This window comes from Corapipo altera, unplaced genomic scaffold, assembly GCF_003945725.1.
Source record: "Corapipo altera isolate COAL_440 unplaced genomic scaffold, ASM394572v1 1, whole genome shotgun sequence".
In the NCBI taxonomy this organism is placed as follows: Eukaryota; Metazoa; Chordata; class Aves; order Passeriformes; family Pipridae; genus Corapipo; species Corapipo altera.
In genome coordinates this window covers 6,602,026-6,626,596 of record NW_020884873.1, presented here as the reverse complement: position 1 = coordinate 6,626,596, position 24,571 = coordinate 6,602,026, and the positions used below count along the sequence as shown (strand labels likewise).

The window sequence follows — 24,571 nt, the reverse complement described above, 5'->3', positions numbered from 1 at the left end:
GAGTAGCAGAGTAGAAAACATTTCTTCCTGCTTTGCAGGGAAGTTAGGAGTGCCAAAATCATGGTCTTTTATTTTATGTTTCTGAAAGCAGCAGTAGGTGCTCTTCTGCTCAATCTTCATTTGAGTCAATGTTGTCTCCTATCCCTGAAAAACAGAGTGCTCTGCTCTTTCCTCTTCCCCAATCTAATCCTTCAGGACTCCTTCGTGCGGTTTTGCAGAGTCAAAGAGAGGAAGCTGAGGAGGAATTAAGTTGCATGGTTGGAGAGGTGAGGATGGGCAGGTGAGGACACAGGGCTCTTGTTGGCAGTGGTCACTTTGGGCAGGGGATTACAGGGGCACAGCCAAAGCTGGCTCTCTGTGGCCAGCACCTCAATTGGCTGCAGGTCATGCCCCCTTCCACACTGGCATGAACTCCAGAACCTCCTCTGCCTTCAGCATGGCAAGTGCAGGTAAGCAATAGTTTGCAGTTGTTTTCCTCTAGTTGAAACAGGAGCATTTCTGGAGCTGACTTAGGAGCTCAGCCCCATAATTTTGAAGGATAGTGCAGGAACATCATGGGCTTTCTTACTCAAATCCAGCACTGCATCTCCATATGTGTATCCTCGCTGGGCTTTCAGGAGGCAGGTAATATTTGCTGGATAATTTTGCGGGATAAGTTGATTTCATGATTTTACTAGGGCAATGGAAAATTTTAGTGGCAGGAGCAAGATTTGAGTTATATTTTCCACAAAACCTGTTAGTGCCCCAAGCACTGCTTGTCAGTTCCTCCCTTGCTGCATGAAATAGATTTCCTGTACCTAGAGGGCAACAGCAGCAAGGTACTATTTGATGGGTGAGTCTGGCAGTGAGACTGCATTAGTGTCCTGGGTAGTTATGTCTACTCATTTTCCAGTCCTCAAGTGCAGTGCTCTGCCTGTTCCTCCATCAAACTTCACGTACTTTTAATGTTCTGCAGCTTATTGTCAGTTTGCAAAGCCATTCATGTAGCAGTGACTCGGAGTTGTACCTGGAGGAAGAATGGAGTAATTTATTTCTGCTCACACGGGCTCTAACTTGTGCTTTATCCCTGCAGTCATATTTGCAGGGTTCTGCATTAACCAGAAATGGAAAGGTTTGCAGGGCTCCCTCTGTAACACCAGATTTCATAGCTTCTTGAATCCTTTTAATTCCAGGAGTGTTGTTCTGATCTTGACCTGAGGACAAGGAGTTCACCCTTTTCTGCTTATGCCTTTTGTTGACTTAAATAAGTAACCAAAGAGAATCTCTGGGGTCTACCCTTGAATGAGGGTTTTTTGGTAGTTTCTCTGACCCCGTCTGTGATTCGTGACTTAACCTTCACTCACCCTTATGTCCAGAAACTGTTGGCTGTCCCTTTTCACTGTATCCCTCCCTTACATCTCTGTTTCTAGAAGGTCAGTTTACACTACACCTTTATGCTTTTTTACGCTTGGTGTTGTGGGGCTGCCTTTGTGTGTGTGGTAGACCAGGAGGCGGGTGTTGCTTCCCCTGTGGTGTGGCACTTGCAGTAGGGCTTGCTCTGGTCAGGGTGCATGAGAGGTGTGTCAAACTCTCTAAATATCCTCTTCCCCAGAGCATGATGCAGCATTGCCTGGGCCAGATGACAAGGAGATGTTTGCTTTTGGGCTGCAGCCACAAATCTGTGCTGCCTCGGGTGCATAGCACAGCATGGCAGCTTGTCCCCATGGTCTCCACTGGCCAGAAGTATTTGGTTGCTGGACTACAGCCTCACTGCTTTTGGTGCATAGCATCATGTGGCAGGGTGAAGGTGCTCCCAGTGCACTGCCTCTGTGAGGGGGGTATAATCTAAATGAGGGTAACTGAGGCAGGAGGTGGAGCTGAGGTTTGTTTGCAGGGCAGGAGGCTTTATGCATATGTTTGTGAGACTGCAAATAGCTCCCTGAGTTCAGCTCCTGTGTCATGTTCAGTTTTAAGCAACCTTCCCCAGCATTTTTTGGACTAGTATGTTTGTGAGGCACATAGTGGTAATATCTGGGGATATTGGGTACTGCATCTGCATACCTGTTCAGCCCAGGACTAATACTGAGAAAGACCTCAAATCACGCTGAAGTCTTGTCGAATAACAGTAAGCTGAAAATATTCGACCAGAATAAGAGGAGAAATAAGACTATCCAACAGAGGATTAAAACATCAAGCCACGGTGAGGAGTCTGTGGATAATGAAGAACATAACCCTGCTTCGTACCTGCCAGTCTTTTTCTTGCCCTGTCCTGGCAACAAAAAGAAGAGGAGCAGAATCTCGGAAAAGAATTGAAGTGCTTTTTGTCCAAACCAGTGGACCTGCTCTTTCCTGAGGCTGCTGAGTGAAATCATTTAGCAGGGTTGCAAAAGGGCTGGATACCATGTGGGTGTTAATAGCATTTGCAGCTATGTAAGCAACAGTAACAACAGCAGAGTAATCAAATCTCATCCTTCAGAGGGGAAACTGATCACCTGAGTGAGGCTGGGATTTCCCCCTTGCACCATTGCCAGCTACCTTTGCAGGCTAATTGAAACATCGAGTGCTGTCTGGGGCCCGGGGCATGACAGTGGCTTGGTGGATCTAATCTCTGAATACACAGAGCAGCTCTGGTCATGCTCCTGCCCCGAGGCCTGATAGCTCCCCGGGTACTGCTGCCTGTTATCTCTGGCTGTGGCTTTCTGCTTTTTTAATTTTTTTTTTCTCTCTTGAGCTGGGTTTCAAGTGCATTGCATAGCTGAGGGAGAGGCAGACATGGCCCTGGGCCCTGACCAGGGCTGCGTCAAGAATCATCTTCATCTTATTTTCTCTTGCTACAGCTTTTCTGTCTCTTAATGGTTGGTTCACTGGCTCTCTGGGCAACTGGCTCCAGACCGGCTGCCTCTTGTGTGGGTTTCTGTTGTAGGATGCAGCATCTGTCTCAGTCTCCACTTCAACTTCTTTGCCTTTCTTTTGTGTTCACCTGCCTCTATTTCCAGAAGAAAGCTCAAGTACTGGGGGCTTCCCATCTTGAATCCAGAAGGGCAGTTGAGGGTCAACCCTGGTGGGCATTTGGGTCCTCATTAGGCATCTGCCAGCTGTTTCTGATGGGAACAGGGACAAAAAGGGTGACTTTTCCCTGAAGAAGAACCTTCATGGTTCTGGGCATTAGCTGATCCCTATGAGGCTTGAACCTTGGACCACCAGAGCACGGAAGTAGAAAGAAAGGTGCATATCTGCTTGCGGAAAGGATGTCAGCCTAGTGCCTGGTTGTAGATGTAGGGAAAATGTCCTGGAGGTTGGAGTGAGGATAAAAAACACAATGTGGATGCACTCTGGGCAAAACCCTTGCCATTTCCATGAACCTGTCTGCCCTTCTGTTCCTCTACAGTGTCTCTGAGAACATCTTCTTGCACAAAATTGTACAACTCTCCCTATCTACCACGCTCTGTTGCCTGCTGTGCTGTCGCAGATAGGGATGGGGAAGGGGCAGGTCTGATGTCACACCATGCATGGTGCAACTGCAGAGTGCTGGAAGCATGGATACTGCTCTGGCTACAGCGACATCCCTCTCCCTGGACTGTGCTGTGGTGCTTGTGTAGCCACCAGGCAGCTCAGCTGGGCAAGGTGGCCCATCAGAAAGCCATGTGTCTTTCTTTCCTGTGGGATGGATTTTGGGTGAATCACTGCTCTGAACCATCCGTTGTGGCTGTGGGGAGGCTGGTCCTCATGCCAAGGAGGGTGAAGTCTGTGGCAGCACGGCTGGCTGCTACTTTCGGCAAGCTGTGCCTGCATCAGTGTTGCCTTCCTTGGAGGTGTTTGGGGTGAAAAAATAGCCTTGGAAAACAACTGGTGTGCTTTGGGAGGTGATGGGAAATGCCTTGGGAAGCAATCCTCAGAAGAGAGAAAGACCAAGAGCTGGCTGGTGCATCTGTCTAACAGACTAATGGCAACAAAGCCTGGGCCAACATCTTCACCTGGCTGTGAGATAGGCTATTTCCAGGCCTTTGATTTCCTACTTTATGGGGTTTTCTGCCCTTTCCCATTCTAACCAGAACCGGTTTTGTAGAGGGGCTGGAGCAAAACCATCAAAGGTAATAGTTCTGGCGTTCCTTCTTAGTAACACTGAGGTGTTTGCTGAGGCATTTTAGTTCTAGACTGTTGCTTTTTTCCAGGCATAGTCTTGTTGACTTAAAAATAGCCATCAAGGGAGTGCTTGGGCCAGCTGAGCTGCTGAGCAGTGCTCATGGAGAGCTTGAGGACAAGCTGAACCTGTGGCTGAACCTTGCTCAGATGCTCTTGAGACAGAGCAGTGGATGTAGCCAACGCCTTCACTCTCCAGCTGTCACACAGGAGTGGATACATACCTGAAAGGCAATGTCTTGAATCCTGTGACCTGTACTGGGGAGAAAACCTTCATCAGCAGTTGCTCTCCAGAGGTGTTCTGACTGCAGGAAGCTGGAGGAGATCTGTCTCTTTTCTGTAGCTCTCTCCTCCTAGCGAGGAAAGCACGTCCAAAGCCAGGTCCTCCAAAGCCAGCGTGTCCAGTGGAGATCCCTAGGAAAAAGCCAATCTTTTTAAAAGGAACTGGAGTGCCAAGAACTCTCTATGAGAGGAGGGTTTATCCTATTATTTTCTGAAAATCATTTCCTACCATGCTGGAGAATTAGCTTGCCAAAGCACAAATTATACCCAGCAAGGAAATCACTGCCTCCAGATTAATTCGTAGTTCTTTTGTCTCTTCCATGTTTGGCTGATATAAGCATTAGGTAAATATTTGTGCAACACAGAGAATTGCCTCCCTTTCTTCTCTTCTCCAGGGGTCAAAGAAATGTCAGCCATGGCACTGCTGTGCAGCCAGGCTTCTGTGTTTGCTGTAAGGCAGGCTCTGTGCCAGCCATGGGCAGAAGCAGTCCGAGTGGCTGCCTGTGGTGGCCAACATCCTCTTCCCAGGAAAAGCAGGTTCCCAGTGCTTCATCCAGAGCTTATTCCACAGGGCAGTGAAGTGCTGAGTTTAACAATGAAGCCAAATAATCTCTCCCCTCTGCACAAAAGAAAAAAACCTGCCTCTCTCAACGTCATCTCTCAGTGAATGTCTAGGGCTGAATTGACTTTTGTTGCCCTTGTTTTATTTTTTTCCTGGTTTACTTGGTTCCTCCCTAATTTAGCCAGTGAGACTTCAGTGATCCTTGTGAGTACCATCCAACTCAGGATATTCTATGATTCTGGGTCTCTCTTCTGAAAAAACAAACAAACAAACAAACAACCTGCTGTGCTCTCCCACTAATATGATGAGCCCTCAAAGTAGCAAGTCCTGAATTTCACACAAACTACAAAGTCTGTTTCAGCCTCATTCTGAGTGGGACCATGTGTCCAACTGCAGGACACAGTGGTTTCTGTCTCATTGCTCTGAATAACGTGGAAACTCACCAGTTACACATAAAATTATGTAGACACCAGAATTTCTCCTTCTTTCCCATGGCAGTCAGTCCTTGAAGCACAAGATGTGCTTGGCTGCATTAATCAGTAGATTAATCACACAGCGTCTGACTGAAAAATCTTCTGCAGAAGATAAATGCTGATGTTGATATTTTTAGCCATAAACTGAAATGCACAGCTTCAAATCAAAATCTGAGGGTGGGATGATCTAGATCAGAAATTTGTGACAGTTCAGCATCTAACGGGGCCTGAACAAAACTCACGCATCCAAGCCAACACCCACCTCAAGAAAGCAGAACACCCTAGTTGCCTCAAGTTTTGTCTCTTAGTTGAATCTGTGACTACTTTCATGTTTTCCACACTTCTTGCACTTTCTTCTCAGTAACTGTTCCCTTTGGTCACCAGATCATAGGAGACAGCTTCAACATCTTCACTTTTCTCCTCACCTCTGCCAAATTCCACAGGACCCAGATTCATGAGTAAGGAAAGACAGAGTTTTTCAACCCACTTTGTAGGTGCAATAACTGGCCAGGGGAAGATGAGTGAGTTGACTGAAGATGGGTATGCTGGCTCTGAAACAGCAGATGTTTCCCCAGAAGTGGGCTGTTCTTCATCCTCAGAGCATGTTCCTGCTACTTCTGGCTGTAAGAACAGTGCAGAGGGCTCAGACCATTTGTCTAAATCTGTTGGACTTGAAAATGATGGGATGGTTCCCTTTACATACAGCCAACATCTCTCAACCTCCTAGAGCTTTGGGGATGATTTCCAGTTTTAAAGAAAGTGGGTAGAGAGCCTGGCTCTGCTCCTTGGTACATGGATATTGAGTTGGTTTGCCACCAGCTGGGAATGGGTAGGGCTTGTGGAGGTTTTGGCACTTGCCCTTCATGATGAAGCTGTCATGCGGTGTGGGCACAGCACTGAGGTGCTGGCAGGCTGGTTAGCTGCTAAGTGCCAAAGTGTTTATCAAATCTGAAAACCACATGGTGTGAGCCACTGAAGCACTGTTGGGAGGCTCTGCTCACCAGCACTGTCTTATCAGTGACATGGGCAGTGGTCACAGAGAGCTACAGTGTTATGCTGCATCTGCTCATCTTTTCCTTTCTAAGCCCAGGAGGCTGCCAGAGTTGTAGAAGGAAATCGAGATTGATCCTAACCTCTGGATTGAGCAGACTGGGAGGGGAGGGGATGCTAATATTTTAGACATTGCAGCATTCTTTGCCATAATTTCCTTCAAGAAGAGAGGATTGATAGCTTTTACTGTGTAAATAAAATAATAATATATACGAATAATATGCTTTTGATGGTTAAATTAATTAGTAATCTAGTTATTGTATTATTTTTCTTTGACATTGCTAGTTAATAAAAATTGATGTTCTTTAGTTTGACCACTGGGATTATGTGAGTAATCTACAAAGAGGTTCCCAGTCCTGTGGTGATTAATGAAATCTCTGACATGTATTTTGGATCTATGATGAATCTTTAATATAAGTATTAATAAGAAGGAGGGAAGAGTTTTTGAGGAAGATAAAGGCAATTTCTCTCTCTGCATCATTCTGCCAACTCCAAGTAGCATAAACAACTCCTGGTCTCTGCTAGGCAATTTCAGAGTTAGAGGTCTCTCAGCCTTGGAAAGAACCAGTTTATTCTGGTAACTGTGGTGGTTTATTTTATTAGATGTTTTCTGACCCCTCTTTCTGTTTTCTCTATACAGGATACGAAAACTGGAGGGAGCTGGCTAAGGTTCTGTCAGACACCAATGTCCCAGGTGGGGACCCAAACCTTCAGTTTTACTATCCACAGGAGCCAGGACACCAGGTGAGGAGATTTGGGATGCCTTCTGAACATTTACAAGGGCAAACCTTCCTTTCTGATGCTGGCCCCAAGAGACAGCTCTCTCTTCATGCAGGAAAGAGAGCTCGCCACGGGGCAGAATCTGAGCTGACTCACAGCAATATGAATGTACAATGACTCCAGTGTAGTCAGTTAAGTTATTTTAGATGTACTAAGCCACAGCAGTGGGCTGAAGCTGACTGGATCTGTGGCACAGGAAGGTAGCAATGAGCAAGACAGAAGCAGAAATGAAAGGTCAGGAGAGAGCTTGCTGCTCTGTAGTGAAGCACATCTTGGTACTTTTGCCTAAAGGCAGTGTTGGAAGAACTATTGCTTGGACATTTTTTGAAACAAGGATGGGAAAAAAAACCACCAGAAAGTGACCTAAGTTTTAACTCTGTGCTAGCAAGTTGTTATAAAGTATTGGTGTCCTTTTCCCTCAGTAGCTCACCTGAAATGTGCTGTCAAACAAGCCAGAGAGCATTTTCACCCCACCATGGCCATGATAACTGGCCTGTCCTTTGGAAAGGGAGCTTGAGAACTTGTTTTATTTTCTCATATGTTCTTGTAACCAGGCTTGAGCCCTCTTGTTTAGATGTCAGTGCTGTATCATTTATTGGGTTACTTTGGGTTTCCTCTACTTGTATTTCAGAAGCAAGAGCTGCAAAGAGCTGGGAGGAATAAATCGAATTATGTGGCTGTGGACAACCCTGTCCCATGGTTGCCAGAGGTGGGTGCTTTTGTCTGTTGTTTTGCATGAGGGAGGTGTAGCTAGAGACTTGTACAGCAAGAATGTAAGGCAGGGACATCTGCCTGGAAATTAATTCACTTTACAGGAGCTCTGTCCCCTATCACCCCCTCCCTGCTTAATGACACTTACAGACCTGAGTAATCATCTGGAAAGACAGGTGTGTCCAGATTCCAGATAATTTGGGTTTTGCACTAGTCATCAAGGCACCAAGCACCCACCCGCAATTCCCTGAGAGCAGGCAGCCCACTGCCTTCCGGAAAAGTGAAGTTTATTCAGGTCTGAGGTGCGTAGGGCCAAGCATTCAACAAGAGAATACATGATTGTGGCACGCAGAAGTGTCACGCTCTTGCTCTGGCATTTGCAATCCAACCCCTGTGTGTCATACATAGAGATTTCTTCACTTCAGTGACACTTCAATGAACAGAGACCTTCTCTGGTGACCCTTACAGACTGAGGTAAACACCCCCTTTGTTTCCTTCATGCCTCGTTTATTCTTTCCTCCCCTGCTCCCTTATCTCATCATTCCTCTTCAGATAAGGGAGCAATGCAACCTGCTTCTAATGAGAGGCCCACCAGCCTGGGGGCATTTAGCTAATGGAACTGGCTCACTAAATTCCTCAAAGTGATTAGAGACCTGCACAAATTAAAGGGCCTCTGCAGCTCCCCTGTGGAGTGAGCCGGCTGCTGGCCCTGTGCTCAGGATGAGATTGTCACTGGTGATGGAGGAATAGTGTGTCCCTCCAGCATTGCAATGAGCAGTTCATGTCCCTGCAGCACAAGCTAAAGCTTTCCTGGAAGCAGCCAGCACCAGTCACCTTCCAGTGCCCAGAACCAGACCAGACTACTGATCTGTTCTGCTGCCTTGGCTCTTGTGTGCCAGTCCCAGCTGGAGCCTGGGGGCTTCCTCTGGCTGCAGGGCCGTGCAGGCAGTGTGTGGGCAGTGTGCAGGCAGGGCTGCCTCACAGGTGAGCAGCTGCTGGCTGAGAGCCAGCGGGACACGAAGGCCAGCACTGTGGCTGTGCACAGGGGTGACAGGAGCATGTACTGCTCCACTCTCCCATGGCAACAGGCCATACAGGCTCTGCATGGCATCCCCCAGCTCCTCTGAGGCTTTGCCCCATGTCTCTGATCCCCTTCCTAGGGATTTCTTAGAAGTCTTGAGAACAGGTGGCTGTGGTGTGCAATGAGCCTTCACTGGGTTAGAGATGCAGTTGGTGAGGTACATGCTGTGGCCTGGACAGTTTTGTCTTTGACTCTATAAGGCAACGTTTCCTGCCCTTGCTGCAGGAAGTGTCTGTACCCAGAGGGTCAGCAGAGTCACCCTGACTACAGAGGCCAGCAGTTCACCAGTACCAGCTGCAGGTGATGGAGAGGGATCCATGGACACAGCTCCGTATAGAGCTGCTTGCTGTCCTCTTAACCACTGGCTGAAATTTCTCCTGGCCTGGGGATTAAGTTTTTCTGTGACTCTGCCCAAATTAATTACCCAGGGTCTGTAATCCCATTGTGCCCTCCCCATGGCATCTGTAATAACTTAATTGCAGCCTGATACCTGGGGTGAGGGGCACCAGGTTGCCTGACACAGGTCAGGGAACTGGGCTTTATTTGAATAGAGAGATATATTCCTGACAAACATAAATAATTAACAGGGTTACACGGTGAGCTGGCAGCCAACATGTCCAAAAAAAGACAGGTTTCAATTTCTCCCCTCTCAGTTTCAGGATATGAAACAAGCAGTTTAAGTCTTCAGCCTTGGATAACGTAGTGGGAAAGTGTGCGCGTAGGAAACCCCTAATGAATTTTTACCCTGTGTCTGGGGGAAGGCAGGGTTCAGCCTCACACCTGGGCTCCTCAAGGTGCCTGTGCACATGATGATCCCTACCCTTACTGTTGGTTCCAGTCACCACAGCAAAGTCTTCCAGCTTCCAGCATCTCCCACTGCCTCCTCAGCGTGGAGAGATGTCGGATGTCTTGTTTAATTAATTCAGAAAGGTGCCTGGCTATTGTCAGGGCAAAACTGCACTGTGGGACCATGAGTGTCACCATCTGACACTGCTGTAGATGTGGGGGAGGATTTTCAGAAAAGCCTGGTTAGCCTCATCATTCTGTTTTGCCTCTGCAAAAGCTTCTGTACAGCTCTGAGAGGAGAAAGCATTGGGGTGCATTTAAAATGTCCTCTCCTCTGTCATGTCTGCACAGCCTCAGGACTTTGTTCTCTCTGTGAGGGGTGTCCAGACAGAGCCATTGCTGCTTGCTCTGTCCCTGCTGATGTCCCTCCCTTGCCCACTCGTGCCCATCCAGACAGGGAGGGGGCCTGTGTAGCTAACTCATCTTGATGGATTCGCACAAGTGCCCAGCACAGCGGAGCGTGCAGCCAAGCCCAGCTGCTGGAGGCTGAATGTCACCCAGTCAGGGGAGCTGGGCCAGGCAGGAGGAGGGGCCACAGCCACTCTGCGAAGACAGAGGAGTCTTATAAACTCAGGAGTTTCTAGTTGGCAGCACAATGTTGCCTTTCTTCCTGGGCTCAGGCCCTCTCTGTGCCCTGTTTGTCATCCCCGGTGCTGTTCATTCCTTGGGCTGCGTGCAGCCACGCAGCTGATTTGCCTCCGTGATGCCAGAGCCACCCAGAATTAAATTAGGAAAGACTTCTCCATCCAGCTCCAGTTACAAGGCAACAGGTCATGTCTCTGCTGCTGCAATCCTCCCAGCTTCGCTGCTTGCCCTGACCTTTCTTCCTTGGGCTCCTTGCTCACCGGGAGCCCTTGGGTGTGTGGTGCCACCCCCCCCAGGCAGTTTTGATACGATAGGATTTGGGCTAGAAAGAGAGGTCTGGGCTCTCCGTGTGCTTGATCCTCCTCTATGGTCTGTTTTTCTAGCAGGGGCTGATAATCTAAAATTTCTCACTAGAAGGAAGCAGAAATACTAAAATCTCTTAGTACCAAGCCAGGGCTGCAGGCAGGCGTTATTCCAGTGTGCTCAGCAGGAAGGGTCGGCACTGGTGCTCAGAGACCAGCCACGTTCCCGAAGCCATGGAGGCCACTGCATCAGCAGTGAAGCAAGGGCCTGTCCCAGCTCTCCCCTCCCTGCACTTGTTAGGGTCCAGCTCTCCCTTCCTTTGGGTCACTCTGTGCCCATGGTGTTGTGCTCCGGAGGGTGTCGACCTGCCCAGACCTCCTTGGGCAGAACAGCTCTTGTGCATGAGCTCCTGGGCACACTCACCCTGTGCTGACGGTGCCCTTGGTGCAAGACCTGTGCCCGTTTTGGATCTGAGCTGGGTTCTTGCAATGCTGCTATTTCAGCCAGGGTGGACATAAGCAACTGGGAGGTGGGGTTGGGACAGGGAGGAAGCTGAGGAGCAGGGGCTTCCCTCCAAATGGGAATGCACAGGTCACGTAAAAACAGCTCCCATTGAAAACACATACTCTTGGCTTCTATTACTGCTTCTGGCCAAATCAGTTTATCCAGAATTTGCAAAGCGGGTGTTTTTAAGGGGAACTTACCTTGTTGCTTGCCAGGTCCTAAATTTCCATTCCTTTGAAAAAAAGGGCCAGGTAGTTCTAAGTTGAGAAGTCAGACTTAGTAGCCATGTTTTAGAAAATCCATTTCTGTGTGCATGAATTGGGAATGATGGTGATGCTTATCTGTAACTGCAATCTGCAAAAGCCCCAAGCAGGAGACTGTTACTGCATATTCCAGAGGAGACACATATAGCAAACAGAGGAATTTCTCAGCTGCCTGCAATGGACAGCCATGGATTGAGTTGGAGGGACAGAGGTGATAGGGTTTCGAAACAGCTGCTATACTGATGACTTCTGGGGCCCTAAAATTAAAGCCTAGCTCAGTTTTCAGTCCCAGAGCAGCGCTTTGGGCAGCCAACACTTATCTGTCAATAATGTTCCTTTCCCTTTTGGAGGCAGCAGAAAGTAAGCTAGGCTGCTGTAACTCAGGAGAAAAATCTGTTGATTTAGAAAAGACTCTGAAACTGCATGCAAGATATACTTATTATTTACCAGTTAATTATTTCTAGTAGCTCTGAGCACAGGAAGGCAAAGTGATCTCGTTAACTCCTGCCAGAATCTCCTCTCAGGATACTTCGTAAAGGCTTTGGAGACAGGAGTGTCAGGCTACAAATTTCAGGGAACACCTCCTTCAGCACTGATGGTGCACCTAGTATAGTGGTGTCTGCCTTATTTTTTAGTAGGCTACCCTCTCCCTAATACTGCCAAACTCTGCAGTAAAATATTGCATTGCAGTGGGACTGGTCCAAGTTTCCTCTGCAAACATTTAAGCAAGTCTAGCCAATCTTTTGGGATTTCTCTCATAAATATCTGGGTTTGCATTTGGGCTACCCCATGCCAAAGCCAGCCCAGTTCCACTGCAGTCTTGAGCTTTGGGAGCATTCCCTGGGTCTGTCTTTGGCAGGAGCAGACTGCAGTGCCAGCCTCTCCACGGTGTGGGAGTGTTGTGCTACATTTCATAGAGCTCTGAGCTTGCTATCTGCAGTGTGCAAGCAACTCTCTAAGAAGAAAAACCAGCATCACTTGTAGGTAGCAGCAGACTGCCATAGGACTGGTTTTGGCAGTGACTCGCTGTGGGAGTGCAGCCTGTTCACTTCACTCCATGTTCCATAAGAAACAGCAATTGTCATTATTTGATTTGGCTGAGAAAAGTAGTGTAAGACTCTTGGGTGTGAACCTGGATTTGGCCAAGGGGCATGGGACTGCACAGCAGTTACACTCCAATTCAGTGTTTGTCACGCTTGCAGTGATTTATTAGTATCGCAAGTTCCTGCAGAGTCCCGGGTTTCTCTTGGCTGCATCCATCACCCTGAGCCCTCTGTGCATCTAAGCTATGATTTTATGCATCACTGGGGAATTACATCCACTTTGTCTTGCTGCTTTTCCTCTTGTCTGGCAGAATCCAGTCTAAGGGATGTCAGAAGAGGAGGAGATAGTACTGGGGGTAGACATGGGCTTGCAGACATTTGTCAAGCCCTGGCAGTGCAGACAGCAGTGAGAGAGGGCTGATGAGAGACCCCTCCAGAAAAGCAGTGGTTGTGATGTGTTTTGCCTGGCACACAGAAATGGCTTTCACGTGCAGGACTAAAGTCCACAGCTCACAGGGAATATTACTGGTGCTGAGCCAAGTTTGCTCTGCAGCCTTCCTTCAGTGTAATTCAAAATGCACCTCCAACACACCATCCTGGGAAAAATAAATCCAGGAAGCAGTTCCTCTGCCAGGAGTGCTGGAGTTGGACCCTCCTCCACTGTGCTGCTTCAGCCCTGCTGGAGACTCCCCAGTGAAAACTACGAATTTGCTGCCATCTGTAGACATTTGGGTGCTGTTCAGGCCATTCCCCCAGCCCTGCTCACATAGCCCTTATATAGGCAAGACATCCACTGCAAAACCTCCCCAGTCCCAAGGCAACCTATTCCTTTCTTCAGCATTTCGCCATCTAAGGTAGCTTCTGCCATCTCCAGCCTATTTATTCTCCACTGTTGGGTGCCAGTCCTGTGAGGAGGGTTTCAGCATCCAGCTCCACTGGTTGAAGGCAGAGAGCTTGGACTTTGCTGGGGGGCAGACAGTGATTCCCTTCCGAATGGCTCTGACAAAAAGGAAGTTTGTCCATTGAGGAATGTATTGCTGCAGTCCCACAGTGGCCAGCAAGCTTTTCCCAGCAAAGCTGTGCTCCAGGTCTCCATTGGACACTGACAGCGTCTCCTGGCCAGAGTGGCTGCATAGTGGTGACAGACATCTACACTCCCACCTGCCGAGCCTCTGCCTCATTGTCCCCACTGTCCTCCATGAGCTTTACCTCTCAAGACATGCTTTGAGAAGGTGATCTGGCATCTCCCTCCCACCCCTGCAGTGTGTCCCTCTTCCTCAGGTCAGGAAAACAGCCCTGGGATGGTGAGAGAGTCCAAAACACCTTCTTGGAGAATGTAGGACCCTACACTTTCTCTGCTGCATCATGGGGGGCTATTGCCACCCTGCAGTGTGTTCCACAGTATGGTCTCAGAGCACTGACCTCTGGTTAAACACCTCCTTGATGGAGTGAACCCCAACCATGTAGTGAGATATCCCAAGCATTAGCACAGTTTCCTGGTGCTATTCAGTCATGTGTTCCAACCCCAAACCCTCAGCAGATGAGAAACAGGGGGATGGACCTGTGTCTCCTTCAGACCAGCCTATCGCAGCAGTGGCATCTTCTTTCTCTCTCTCAAGTGCTCCAGTGCTGAGGCCATGGCCAAGGCTGTAAAGACAGGGGAGGCACACAGGGGAGGGATGCAACAATTCATGGTGCCCTGCTTCTGCCTCCTAGTTCCAGGGCCAGGCTAATCTGCATGTGTTCGAGGACTGGTGCGGCGGCTCCATTGAGCAGCTCAGGAAAAACCTGCACTTCCCCCTCTTCCCTCACGTAAGTAAGACCATGACACCTGCTGCCCCACACTTCCCAGCTCTGCTTCCCAGCTGGGTCACCCCTGCTCCCTTCACATCCTGTCCCTATCTCTATCCATCATCTGTCTGTCCTGCTGCTCATAAGCATCCGTCACATCCCTCTCAACCACTTCCTCTGTCCTCCTGCTGAGGGAGCAGGAGATTTTCACAAGGTTTCAAGGGTGGCAGCTCATCTGCTGCACAGGGGAGGCTCATTTTCCTTATGCTGGCCTACCAGGCCTTGGACACACGGTGAAGGAGCCCTGTATTTGGTGCTCTCCTTCCAAGGGGCTAGCAAATGCCACATCTGTCCCCACCATCTCAATGGCACTCCCATGCAGCTCTCCCATCCACAGCAGCACCTGCTCCAGTTCAGTTCTCATCTGGCCTGCTCTTTCTCTCTGCCTCCATCACACACTAGCCCTTCCTCCTCTCAGAGCAAACTTCATAATTTCCTCTACCCACCTGTCTCAGGGCTTTTATATCTCCCCTTCTTCCTGTCACATCTAAAATTATTTTGGTAATTTTTTTTCTTCTTCCACTTCAGACACGAACTACACTGAAGAAGTTGGCTGTGTCCCCAAAATGGACCAACTATGGCCTCCGGATATTTGGCTACCTGCATCCTTTCACCAATGGTGAGGGTTCTGAGGCTGCTGTGCCACCGCTCACGTCTCTTGTCACCTGTCCCTCCCCTCCCTCACTCCCCTCCTGGTGCCTAACCGCTCGTGCCTCACCCTGGCAAGCCCAACACCTGGTCCCTCACGTGGGCGACGTGCCTGACTAGCCGTGGCCTTGGCATGGATGGGAACACATCTGCCTCCCTTGTAGGGTGGAAAGGAAAAGCACAGGAGAAAACAGATGGGAAGTGCTAGATAAATAACAATGCTGTCGTGAATGCACAGCCCCATGGCGTGTGTGTGGGCACGAACAATCCCTGAGCTTTCCCTCCCTCCCTCGCATGCCCGGGATTGTACATGACATCATTTATGTCCCTGCTGCTACCCGGGTGCATGAATACCATCTGACAGCAGCTGACATCTGTATCAGCCAGCTGCATGTGTCTGCCCAGAGCTCACCCGCCTCTCGTGGTCCCCTGGCCCTCAGCTGCCATCCCCAGAACAGTGAGGCTCAAGCACCCCTGACTCCCTTTGTGGCTCCACGTGCACGTTCCTCCATCCAAACACAGCATCTCACACAAAAATATCGCTCTGGAACCAAAATAGGAATTCAGTAAGACTTTGCATAGACTTCTTAGCTTTCCAGGTTAGACATCAGATGAAGCCGATGCAGGAGGGACAGTGAATGAGATGCACCTGTAAAGTTTGTTTTCAGCCACAGCAGAGTTAGAAAATTCAGAGATACTCAAAGGGGTGAGGGTGGTATTATCAATAGGGAAGCTATGGTCTCACCAGGAAGAAGGGCAAAGACAGCTTTTTAGAGGAGCAGGATCTGTTCTGTGCATGAGCCCTTACCCCAAAGCCCTACTCACTCCCTCCATCTCTCAACAGGGGAGTTTCAGTTTGCCATTGCTGCAGATGACAATGCCGAGTTCTGGCTGAGCCCAGATGAAAAGACTTCTGGTCTCCAGCTGCTGGCCAGTGTAGGCAAGGTACTGTGCATGCTGCAAGGCTTCTATCCAGGTTTTAGTGTGTCTGTGGGAATGGAGACCTTCCTGACTTGACTTACATACTTCCTTGGACCACTCAAGTTTCTCTTCCTGCCCAACTACAGACAACGCCACCACAGATGCCAGATGGGTATGACATGTCATACCTTAAGCCAATTACATATTGGCAGCCCCCTGTTCATCATTAAGGGACATAAGTCTGTCCATAGATGGATCTCACAGACAACTTATCAGGAGGTATTGGAGGGAAGAGAGAGCTCAATTTTCCCTCTTCATCATTCTCAATGCAATAAGAAGAGAAGAAACTCATGTTAACCAGAGCATCTTCCATCTCTTCACAGACAGGGAAGGAGTGGACTGCACCAGGAGAGTTTGGGAAATTTCACAGCCAGCAGTCAAAGATGGTGAGGTGAGTGAGCAAAGTCCCTTGCTCCCAGCCACCTTTGCACATGGCCAGGAAATCACAAGGACAAGGAAAAGGAACCCAGGCTTGTCCTGGAGAATTTAGCAATATAGAGAAAGGGATTACTCTGGGGTATTGCCAAAGCTTTGCTGATTTACTGCAGGAATGCAAAACTTAATTTTTCTTCCCCAGAGGAATCAGCCACCAGCAGATCCAGACTCCTCTATATGAACTATATCCCAAGCTTCCTGCCTTGGAATTGGCTGGGTTTCCCAGAGGCCAAAACCCAGCAGGCGAGACTGAAAGGGAGTTATTCAGCATTAACTGAGAAGGGTCTGTAGTGCTCCAGATGCACAGGGAAAGCTACCTATCTCACTGTCAGCATCTGGATTTTCTTGGCAGCCCTAACCCCGTTCACCCTGAGAATTAGGTTGTTTCATGGGTGTGGTTGCTCCCCACTCATTGTCTGCTGACAAGCTAAGAAATATTCCTTAATGCTCCTGGTGACAGACACGTTGTTCTTCACAGGTTGTCAGCTGCAGGCAGGTACTATTTTGAGGTGCTGCACAAGCAGGATGACAGAGGAACAGACCATGTGGAAGTAGCAGTGAGTCTGTGGAAATGATGATACTGTATATATGTCCCCATAGAGCTTGGGAATGATGTTTGTAACTATTCCCCTCCTTTCCCAGGCCTCAGCTCCTCTTGCATGAGATGTATCTAATCCCTTCCAGAACCCTTACATTACTTCTATGAGGGATAGTCCTGGCCACATGTCAGGACCCTTTCCTCTGCTTGCTTGGGATAGTTCTACCCTCTCTGGTCTCCATTGCAGCTTTTTGTCCTTTCCCATTTCGGATTTGTCCTGGGAGATCTCAGCTTATTCCCAGTCTTTTGCTGCTAGGTAAATTCAGTCATAGCAGGGAGAAAGAGGAAAGCTGCGAACCCATCTGGTGAAAAAAACATCTTGTGCCTGTTCCTTTTTTTCAGGCTTGGTTAACTCCGTAAGCACTTCATTTTAATGTGTTTCTCTGTTCCAGTGGAGACTGAATGACCCAGAGGCGAAGTTCAGAGTGATTGACTCCCAATACCTCTCCCTTTTTGCTAGTAAGTATCTTCATCACAGGTTTTCCCAAGCACCTCCCCATTCTTCCAAAACTTATCAGTGGTGTTTCACCATGAATCATAGTCTAGCCAGGCAAATACCAGGCATACAGATCATTAGGAGAAAAAGGTGGAGACAGGTCAGGAGAAAGACTTCAGGACAAGGGTACGACTCATATATAGTAGAATTGGAAGTAAGATTAGAACATTATTCCAGGGAAGTCTAGAGGTAGCAAGAAGAGTCTGCAAGGGTGAGAAATGTTCCTGATGTGAGAGTAACACAGGATGGAGTTTGCTTGCTGAGAGCCAGGGGGAATGTGAGGCCCACAGCATGGGAGCTGTGGGGAAGTGCTGTCAGCTGGACATGACCAGGGAGGGGGCCACTGTAGCACTTCCAGGGGATTTCACTCTGGATCCTGAACACAGCAGGATACACTAGTGATATTGGGAGATGCTGCTTTCTTCTGTACTAGCCTCAAGCCTCTTCAAGTTGCTGCTGGATTGCAGCAAACACATCAGTCCAGTCCCTCCTGTTTTGTAAACCCTTCTTAGCACATCAAGTGATGCCTTTATCAGTTAAGGAACTCCTTAGTCCTGTTTACCCTTACCTAGCTTTGTCAGCATCACTTTCCTCTACCAGCATTCCCCCTTTCCATATCTACTACTGTTGCCTTCCAGCATTTCTGGGTTCTTTCCATGCCAGCACTTCTGTGTGTGGAAGACTCCCTGCTGTAGTCGAGACATCTGTTTGCTGTATCTTGGATTACAGCCTGCTGCTGTATTTCCTGAAACCTGCCATTTGGCCAGGACTAGGTTTTCCATTAGGTCTTCCATCTTCATCCTTTTTCCTTCTTCTCTTTTCTTCTTATTAATTCCGTGTAGAATAGAAGACTGACATCCCAGAAGATCCCTCTGTTGTTAGGTACAGTGCTGCAGTGTCACCTTTATCTGTCACCTTCTGCCCATATAGTTTTTCCCTCTTCCATATTAGCCTTTGGCTGTATCACGTCATCCCATTCCTTCTGGGTTCATGTGTTGTTCAGTACCCAAAAGCTGCACACCAGTGCCCTTGGCAGCATGTTGCTTTTTCCTTCATGGATATTTGTTCAATTCCCCTCATTTTAGAGTACGATCTATGGAGACATGAAGTGAGATATCCCATGGCAGTAGCACCCAAGAAAAAATGTAACCAATACTCAGTCTTGAGTTTGAGCTTCCCGTTGCTCCTGGCTTACTGTGGGTCTTTATTCCCTTTCTGGAGAAACATCCTCCTCAGCCACTGAAGGCCTTGCCCCAGGGTCCTGATCCTTTTCCAGCACAGGTGGAAAAGGTTTTTTTTCAGGTTTTTCCTCCCATTCATCTTTTTTATCTCCTTTTAAAAGAAATGCAGTACTAATGATACAGTAATTCCTGCCAGCATGGGGCTTCTTCAGCACACCACTGCTGGTCCATCCAAGGCAGGAGGCCATTTTCCTCCATAACTTATCCCTGTGTGTGTTTGCTTTCAATGATAGCCATGTTCCTACCCCACAGCTTCTGTATTTCCAGCTTTCTGGGTCAGAGTCTTTCCTTCCTGCAGTGTCTTTGCAGTGATGCTCCTGATCAGCACCATTTAGGCATTGCTGTGCCGGAGACAGCATTGGTGCCATGAATGCAAAGCCATTTGGAAAGGGCTGACGTTGGAGAGAGGTGCTTTTTGGGACAAGGGACAAATTAGCCCTTCCTCCCCCTTCTGTTCTCTCTCTGGTTTCTAGACGAGACGCTTTTAAAGATGGATGAGGTCGGGCATATCCCGCAGACATTGGCCAGTCACAGGAGCCGGCCTGCTGACAGCGCAGGCAGCAAGGCACACCCGGCTGACATGTTGAAGCCTGACCCCCGGGACACTCTTTACGAAGGTAAGACTTGCAAAGCAGCTGAGGAGGTAACTACAGCCTGTCACAGCATGTGTGGTGACACAGCTGAGAAGCATTGTCCTCCTACACCACGGTTGTCGAGGCCATGTTTTTTTATCCCTGGTGCAGAAGAGAGGGGCTGCTACAGTATCAGTCACTGTAGGAGACAAAGCACAGACTAAACCCAGCTCCTCTTTCTTGACATCCAACTCACACAACATCCCCAGGCATAATATTTTTGTGCCAGTGCCTTAGAGGGATGTAAAGAGATGAGTTGTGCAAGGTTTGCTTTATGTATCTGTTACCATTTCACACGGATAAATAAAAACCAGGGCCAGAAGTAGCTAAGCTGGTGCATCAGTTGCAGCCTGGTTCCTCCTGCAGCACTTGCCCATGTGTTTCCTCTTCCCAGTGCCTCTGCTCAGCAAGTCCCGTGTGCGCCGAGCCTTGCCCGACTGCCCCTACAAGCCCAGCTACCTGGTGAATGGATTTCCTCTGCAGCGCTACCAGGGGCTCCAGTTTGTAAGTTTTATTTCTTAAGCTGGTGCTTGCCCAGGGGAACACAAGGAGGAAGGAGAGAGAGATCCCATTAACCATGGGGCTTCTCTACCGATCTGAAGCTCCTGGGCTGATGTGATCATGTGTTCAGGTCTCTGCGTCCCAGTACGTACCAGAGGGCAACATCAAGGAAAGGGAGATGAGTGCTGTGCACTGCTCATGTGTCTCACCAGGGTACAAGTGTGTGTGTCTTACAGAGCCCCTCAGGCCTCAAACCAAAGAGCCGAGCTTGCCTTCACACAGAGCCTCACAGTGGCTGAGGGTTTCATTCTCTGTAGGGTGAACTGTACCACTAAAGCCCCTGACATCTCTTCAGGAGGGCATGGCCACCTCTCTCCCACCTAGTTCTCACTCTGTTATTTGAATTAAGCTCACAGTTACAGAGATGGACAGACAGATGCTGAGAAAGGGAGGAAAAGACACACCCAGGCACATATCCTAGCTTGCTTCCTTCTGTTTTCCATTCTCACAGCCTGCTACTGCATGCCTTGGAGAGGCAAAGATTTAGTGAGCAACTCCTGCTCCCTTTAAAAAGGGCTGGTTACCCTGCAACTACGTCTGGGTTACCTTGTGACTGATGTCTGGCATTTATGAGTTTTACTTTGTTTTTCTCTCTTCTTTTCAGGTTCATTTATCCTTTGTTTACCCAAATGACTACAGCCGCCTGAGCCACATGGAAAAAGAAAACAAATGCTTCTATCAGGAAAACCCTTATTATTTGGAAAGGTAGGATGCTGCAAATGTGGGTTTAGTAGAATGGAGGGAGGAGATGGTTTGAAGGCTGGAATTGGTGTGGAATTTCATACTCACTTCTTTAGGACTCTCAATTTTTAAAGATTCCCTAAGCCTTGCAAAACATTAAAGCATTTATAGTTTCTTTTGATAACTTAAGTGAAAATATGTTTAGGTCTCAAGGGGAAACTGCCTCTGCTTTTCTTGCACTATTAACCCAGCAACAGACTCAGAGTGTGTTTGTTTCACTACATCAGGGAGCGTATTCCCAGGAAACTTTACCTGACAGTGGCTGGAGCCTCCTAAAAGCTGTCACTGTGAAAGCCAAACTGTGCTCACCACCAGGCATCTCTCTGGGGGAAGAAATACATGTCATTCATCTTCACTGGGGCCTTGATCTCAATGGTGGCCCCACAAGAAAACTGCCCCTTGCATGCTCCCCCCATAACAGACAGACACCTTTTGTGAGGACTCCTGTCCATTCAGGAGGACTTTTTTACAGGATAAGGAATCACTTTACCAGTGAGATAGCTGATGGTGGCCTCCCTGTGTTCAGGATCTTATTCCACCCTCCAGGACTATTCTGAGGTCTAGAACAACAGATCATGGCATGAGTTTGGGAGGAGACTTGTGGTTCATAATGAAGGATAGGTGGCTACCATGGGCTGGAAGGTGACACCTAGGTTTATTGCTTTGGAATTCATTTGTACTGCGACTGGATTTGGGAACAGAGGGCCCATTTTGCTTGGCATTAAGCACATGTGGAGGGAAACACCCCTGGAAATCCCTCCCAAAAGCTTGAAGCACAGGCATATGAGGACAGCACACAGGCAGTAGTGATGTAAGAGGAGAGAAAGGGAGATCACTGCAATCAGCTGCTTGAGCTGTTTTTGCAGTGTGATAATTTGCATTTGTGAGCACTACAACTTAAGTGAACTTTAAGGAGGAGTTTAAGGAAGGCTGAAGAAGTGTTTCAGGGTACTTATATTGGGGTTTCCTCCTGCACCTATGAGAAAATCTCTTGAGAGACTGAGATGATAAGGAAGGAAAATGCATGTCTTAGGCACTGCAGAGTAAGATCTGCTTGCCCAAAGATTTGAAAGATGGTGATGATGTTTGGAAAGTAGGATCTAGAGGTGCTGGGTGGATGTAACCAGAGTGATGGATCATCACCTCTGAAGCAATGGCTATTATTTATTTGGAAAGGGCAAAGTAACTGTCATCAAACTCTTGTTTTTCTCTTCCCTCTACAGATTCGGATTCTACAAGTACATGAAAATGGATCGGCCAGAGAAGAGCCTGGACTCTGGAGAAAAGACAGAGCAACCAGGTAGGGGCCCTAGTGTCACAACCAGAAGATCCTTTTACTTGTCACTTTTTCGTGTGGTCTTCCAGCAGCAGCTGAAAGAAGCTGTTGACTTTACATAACAAGGAAGTCACAGCCTTTCCCTGCCAGATTATTGTGTCTGGGAGGAGATTTTTGCTGCAGCTTTTACTTCTCTCAAGGGCAGGTTGGGAGGTCACCAAACAGTGGGCTGTAGGAGACAGCATGACAACTACCTCTCAGGCCCACAGCTTATCTGAGATGTAATTCTAACAAAAACATGGGCAGGAGCAACAGAACCAAAGCTGTGTATCGTGGCAGCCAGTGCTCACACCTGCCTTGCAAGTCTAAGGCCAGACAAGACAGCTAAAGGCAAAGCCAGACACCTCCACAACCTTTGGCAGTGGTGGCTAAGAGGTACTGAGGAGGTTGGTACTAGCAGGAGCACAGATCCCGTGTGTGAAAGCATCCCTGTCCTCTGAGCAGGAGGGGCAATACTGAGGTGAGGCGACAAGTAGCTGCCCCCAGCAGGATGAGTGCCTGGGTTAGGACAGGGAAAGCAGTGGGAGGATGCCAGAGATGTAACTTCAATTACTCCTGCAGGCTCCCAGGAGGGGAACCTGGATGACCTGCAGTACGAGGAGCAGGACACGGAGAGTACCCGTCCCCCCGAGCACCCTGGCACAGTGAAGGCAGAGCTGTTGGGCAACGCTCCCGGCAGCTTGTTGGGCAGGGACAATATCCACGAGGACTATTCCTTCCGTGAGCGTCGTCGGCTCCTCTCAGTAATGGGCGGTAACATAGGAGAGGGGATACAAAGGAGAAGGACAAAGAGGTCTGGTGTCAAATCAGCCGTGCTGGCTTCTACTAACCAAAGCCTCGACCAGGTTGGCCTGGAGGGGAACCCAGTAACGAAGAGACCCCGTTTAAAAGCTGGTGTCAAAGACAACTCCAGGAGCCCTCTGCAGCATGCTAGGGCCATCCAGGGGAGAGCGCCTGTCAGAAGGGCAAACCCTCCTTCTAGGACTGTGTCTCAAAGACAGCAGTCTCTTGGCCACCCAAGGGACTCAGGGGTCACAATTCCCAAAGGGGTGAGACCTCGAGGAGATCTCAGCACTGCCAAGGACGGGCTGCAGCCAGCAGGCACCATGCCAGCCAGGAAAGGAGGCCCAGTCTCTGGCAAAGCTGGCAGACGCTCTGTGAGCACTGCCAGCCCCAGCCAGCCTGGGCTGCCCCAGTGGCTGAACCAAGTGGAGTCGTACATTGCTGAGCACAAGGCAGCCAATGGTGGGGACATGGACGAAAGAGAGGTACAGGTGCCATCTCCTGTGAAGGGCAAGTCTGCACCTGTGGCAGCAGAAGACGAAGAGGAAGAGGCGGATGGGGAGCCAGAGGAGGAAGATGAGGAGGATTTTGATTACGTACCAGTGTTCGACCAGGCAGTGAACTGGGAGCAGACGTTCAGCGCGAGCAACCTGGACTTCCATATGCTGCGCACAGACTGGATTGACCTGAAATGCAACACATCAGGAAACTTGCTGCTAAGAGAAAGGGAGGCCCTGGAAGTAACACGTGTCTTCCTGAAGAAGCTCAACCAGAGGAGTAAAGGGTAAGGCGAAGTGAGAGAACCAAGGGACAGAGTCCCAGAGCTGATGTACCCTGCTGCACAGGGAATGCCTGTCATGTGAGTAACTAGTGAGAATCAGAGGATAAACTACATGTGGGAAATAAGATTTCAGGCAAGGAATCTGTGTAAAACACTGGGCTTTAAATATACCTCTTTTGGCTGATAACTGGTGCCAGCTTTTGCTGGTACTCTTTTTTTACATGGTCTTGATATGGTTCTTCTTCTTCTCAAGACTTACCATCCTGATTGCCTTTCTGGCAAACAGACATGATTCCTCTGAGCCTCCATAAGCTAAACAATCCAACTCCCGACTCTTCTGTCAGGTTGGCCTCTGTTTCCATAATTTTTTAACCAGTCCTTTTCTGTGCAGGTTTCAGTTTGAGTTAATCTTCCTTGACATAAGTAACCAGTATCCTAGATATTTTATAGAATAGGTGTTATGAATTTCCAATCCCTGCTGTCTGATGCTACATCTTAAGATCACATTTGTTTTTTCAGGGTCGCATCACACTGTTACACAGTGAGGTGTAACTGATCACTACACACAAGCTTTTCCCTGGCAAGCATCAACTTTACAGCAGAAACTCTTGTTATGATCTGAAAGGGCATGATCTGGCATTTCATCCAGTTTTGGCCATTCCATACCTAAAGCTCGCTCCAGTTTTTGCTGTGTGATTGCTCAGTCCTCCTCCATGTTCTTGGCTGATAAGCTGTCATGAGCCAGTTTCACTAGCCCAAACATAGTCCTTGTGCCAAGATCGTTGTAGGTGGTGTTGAGTACACTCACTACTACCAGCCATACAATCATTCAGACACATTTGTTATTTTCTGTGTCACCTTTATTTCATTTCCCCTGCCAAATAT

General features: G+C 48.5%; 1 protein-coding gene across 1 annotated transcript in view; it reads left to right on the top strand.

Annotated features, from left to right (window-relative positions):
* The first annotated feature begins 406 nt into the window (after positions 1-406).
* B4GALNT3 (beta-1,4-N-acetyl-galactosaminyltransferase 3) overlaps positions 407-24,571 on the top strand; it is a 32,353-nt gene continuing 8,188 nt past the window's right edge. The window contains exons 1-14 of the mRNA XM_027668574.1: positions 407-449; positions 7,127-7,230; positions 7,898-7,975; positions 14,319-14,414; positions 14,982-15,072; positions 15,946-16,046; positions 16,406-16,473; positions 16,996-17,074; positions 17,508-17,574; positions 19,326-19,469; positions 19,879-19,988; positions 20,650-20,750; positions 22,010-22,086; positions 22,684-23,689. Coding sequence (XP_027524375.1) covers positions 407-449; positions 7,127-7,230; positions 7,898-7,975; positions 14,319-14,414; positions 14,982-15,072; positions 15,946-16,046; positions 16,406-16,473; positions 16,996-17,074; positions 17,508-17,574; positions 19,326-19,469; positions 19,879-19,988; positions 20,650-20,750; positions 22,010-22,086; positions 22,684-23,689 — 2,165 coding nt within the window. The remainder of the gene's footprint in view (positions 450-7,126; positions 7,231-7,897; positions 7,976-14,318; positions 14,415-14,981; positions 15,073-15,945; positions 16,047-16,405; positions 16,474-16,995; positions 17,075-17,507; positions 17,575-19,325; positions 19,470-19,878; positions 19,989-20,649; positions 20,751-22,009; positions 22,087-22,683; positions 23,690-24,571) is intronic.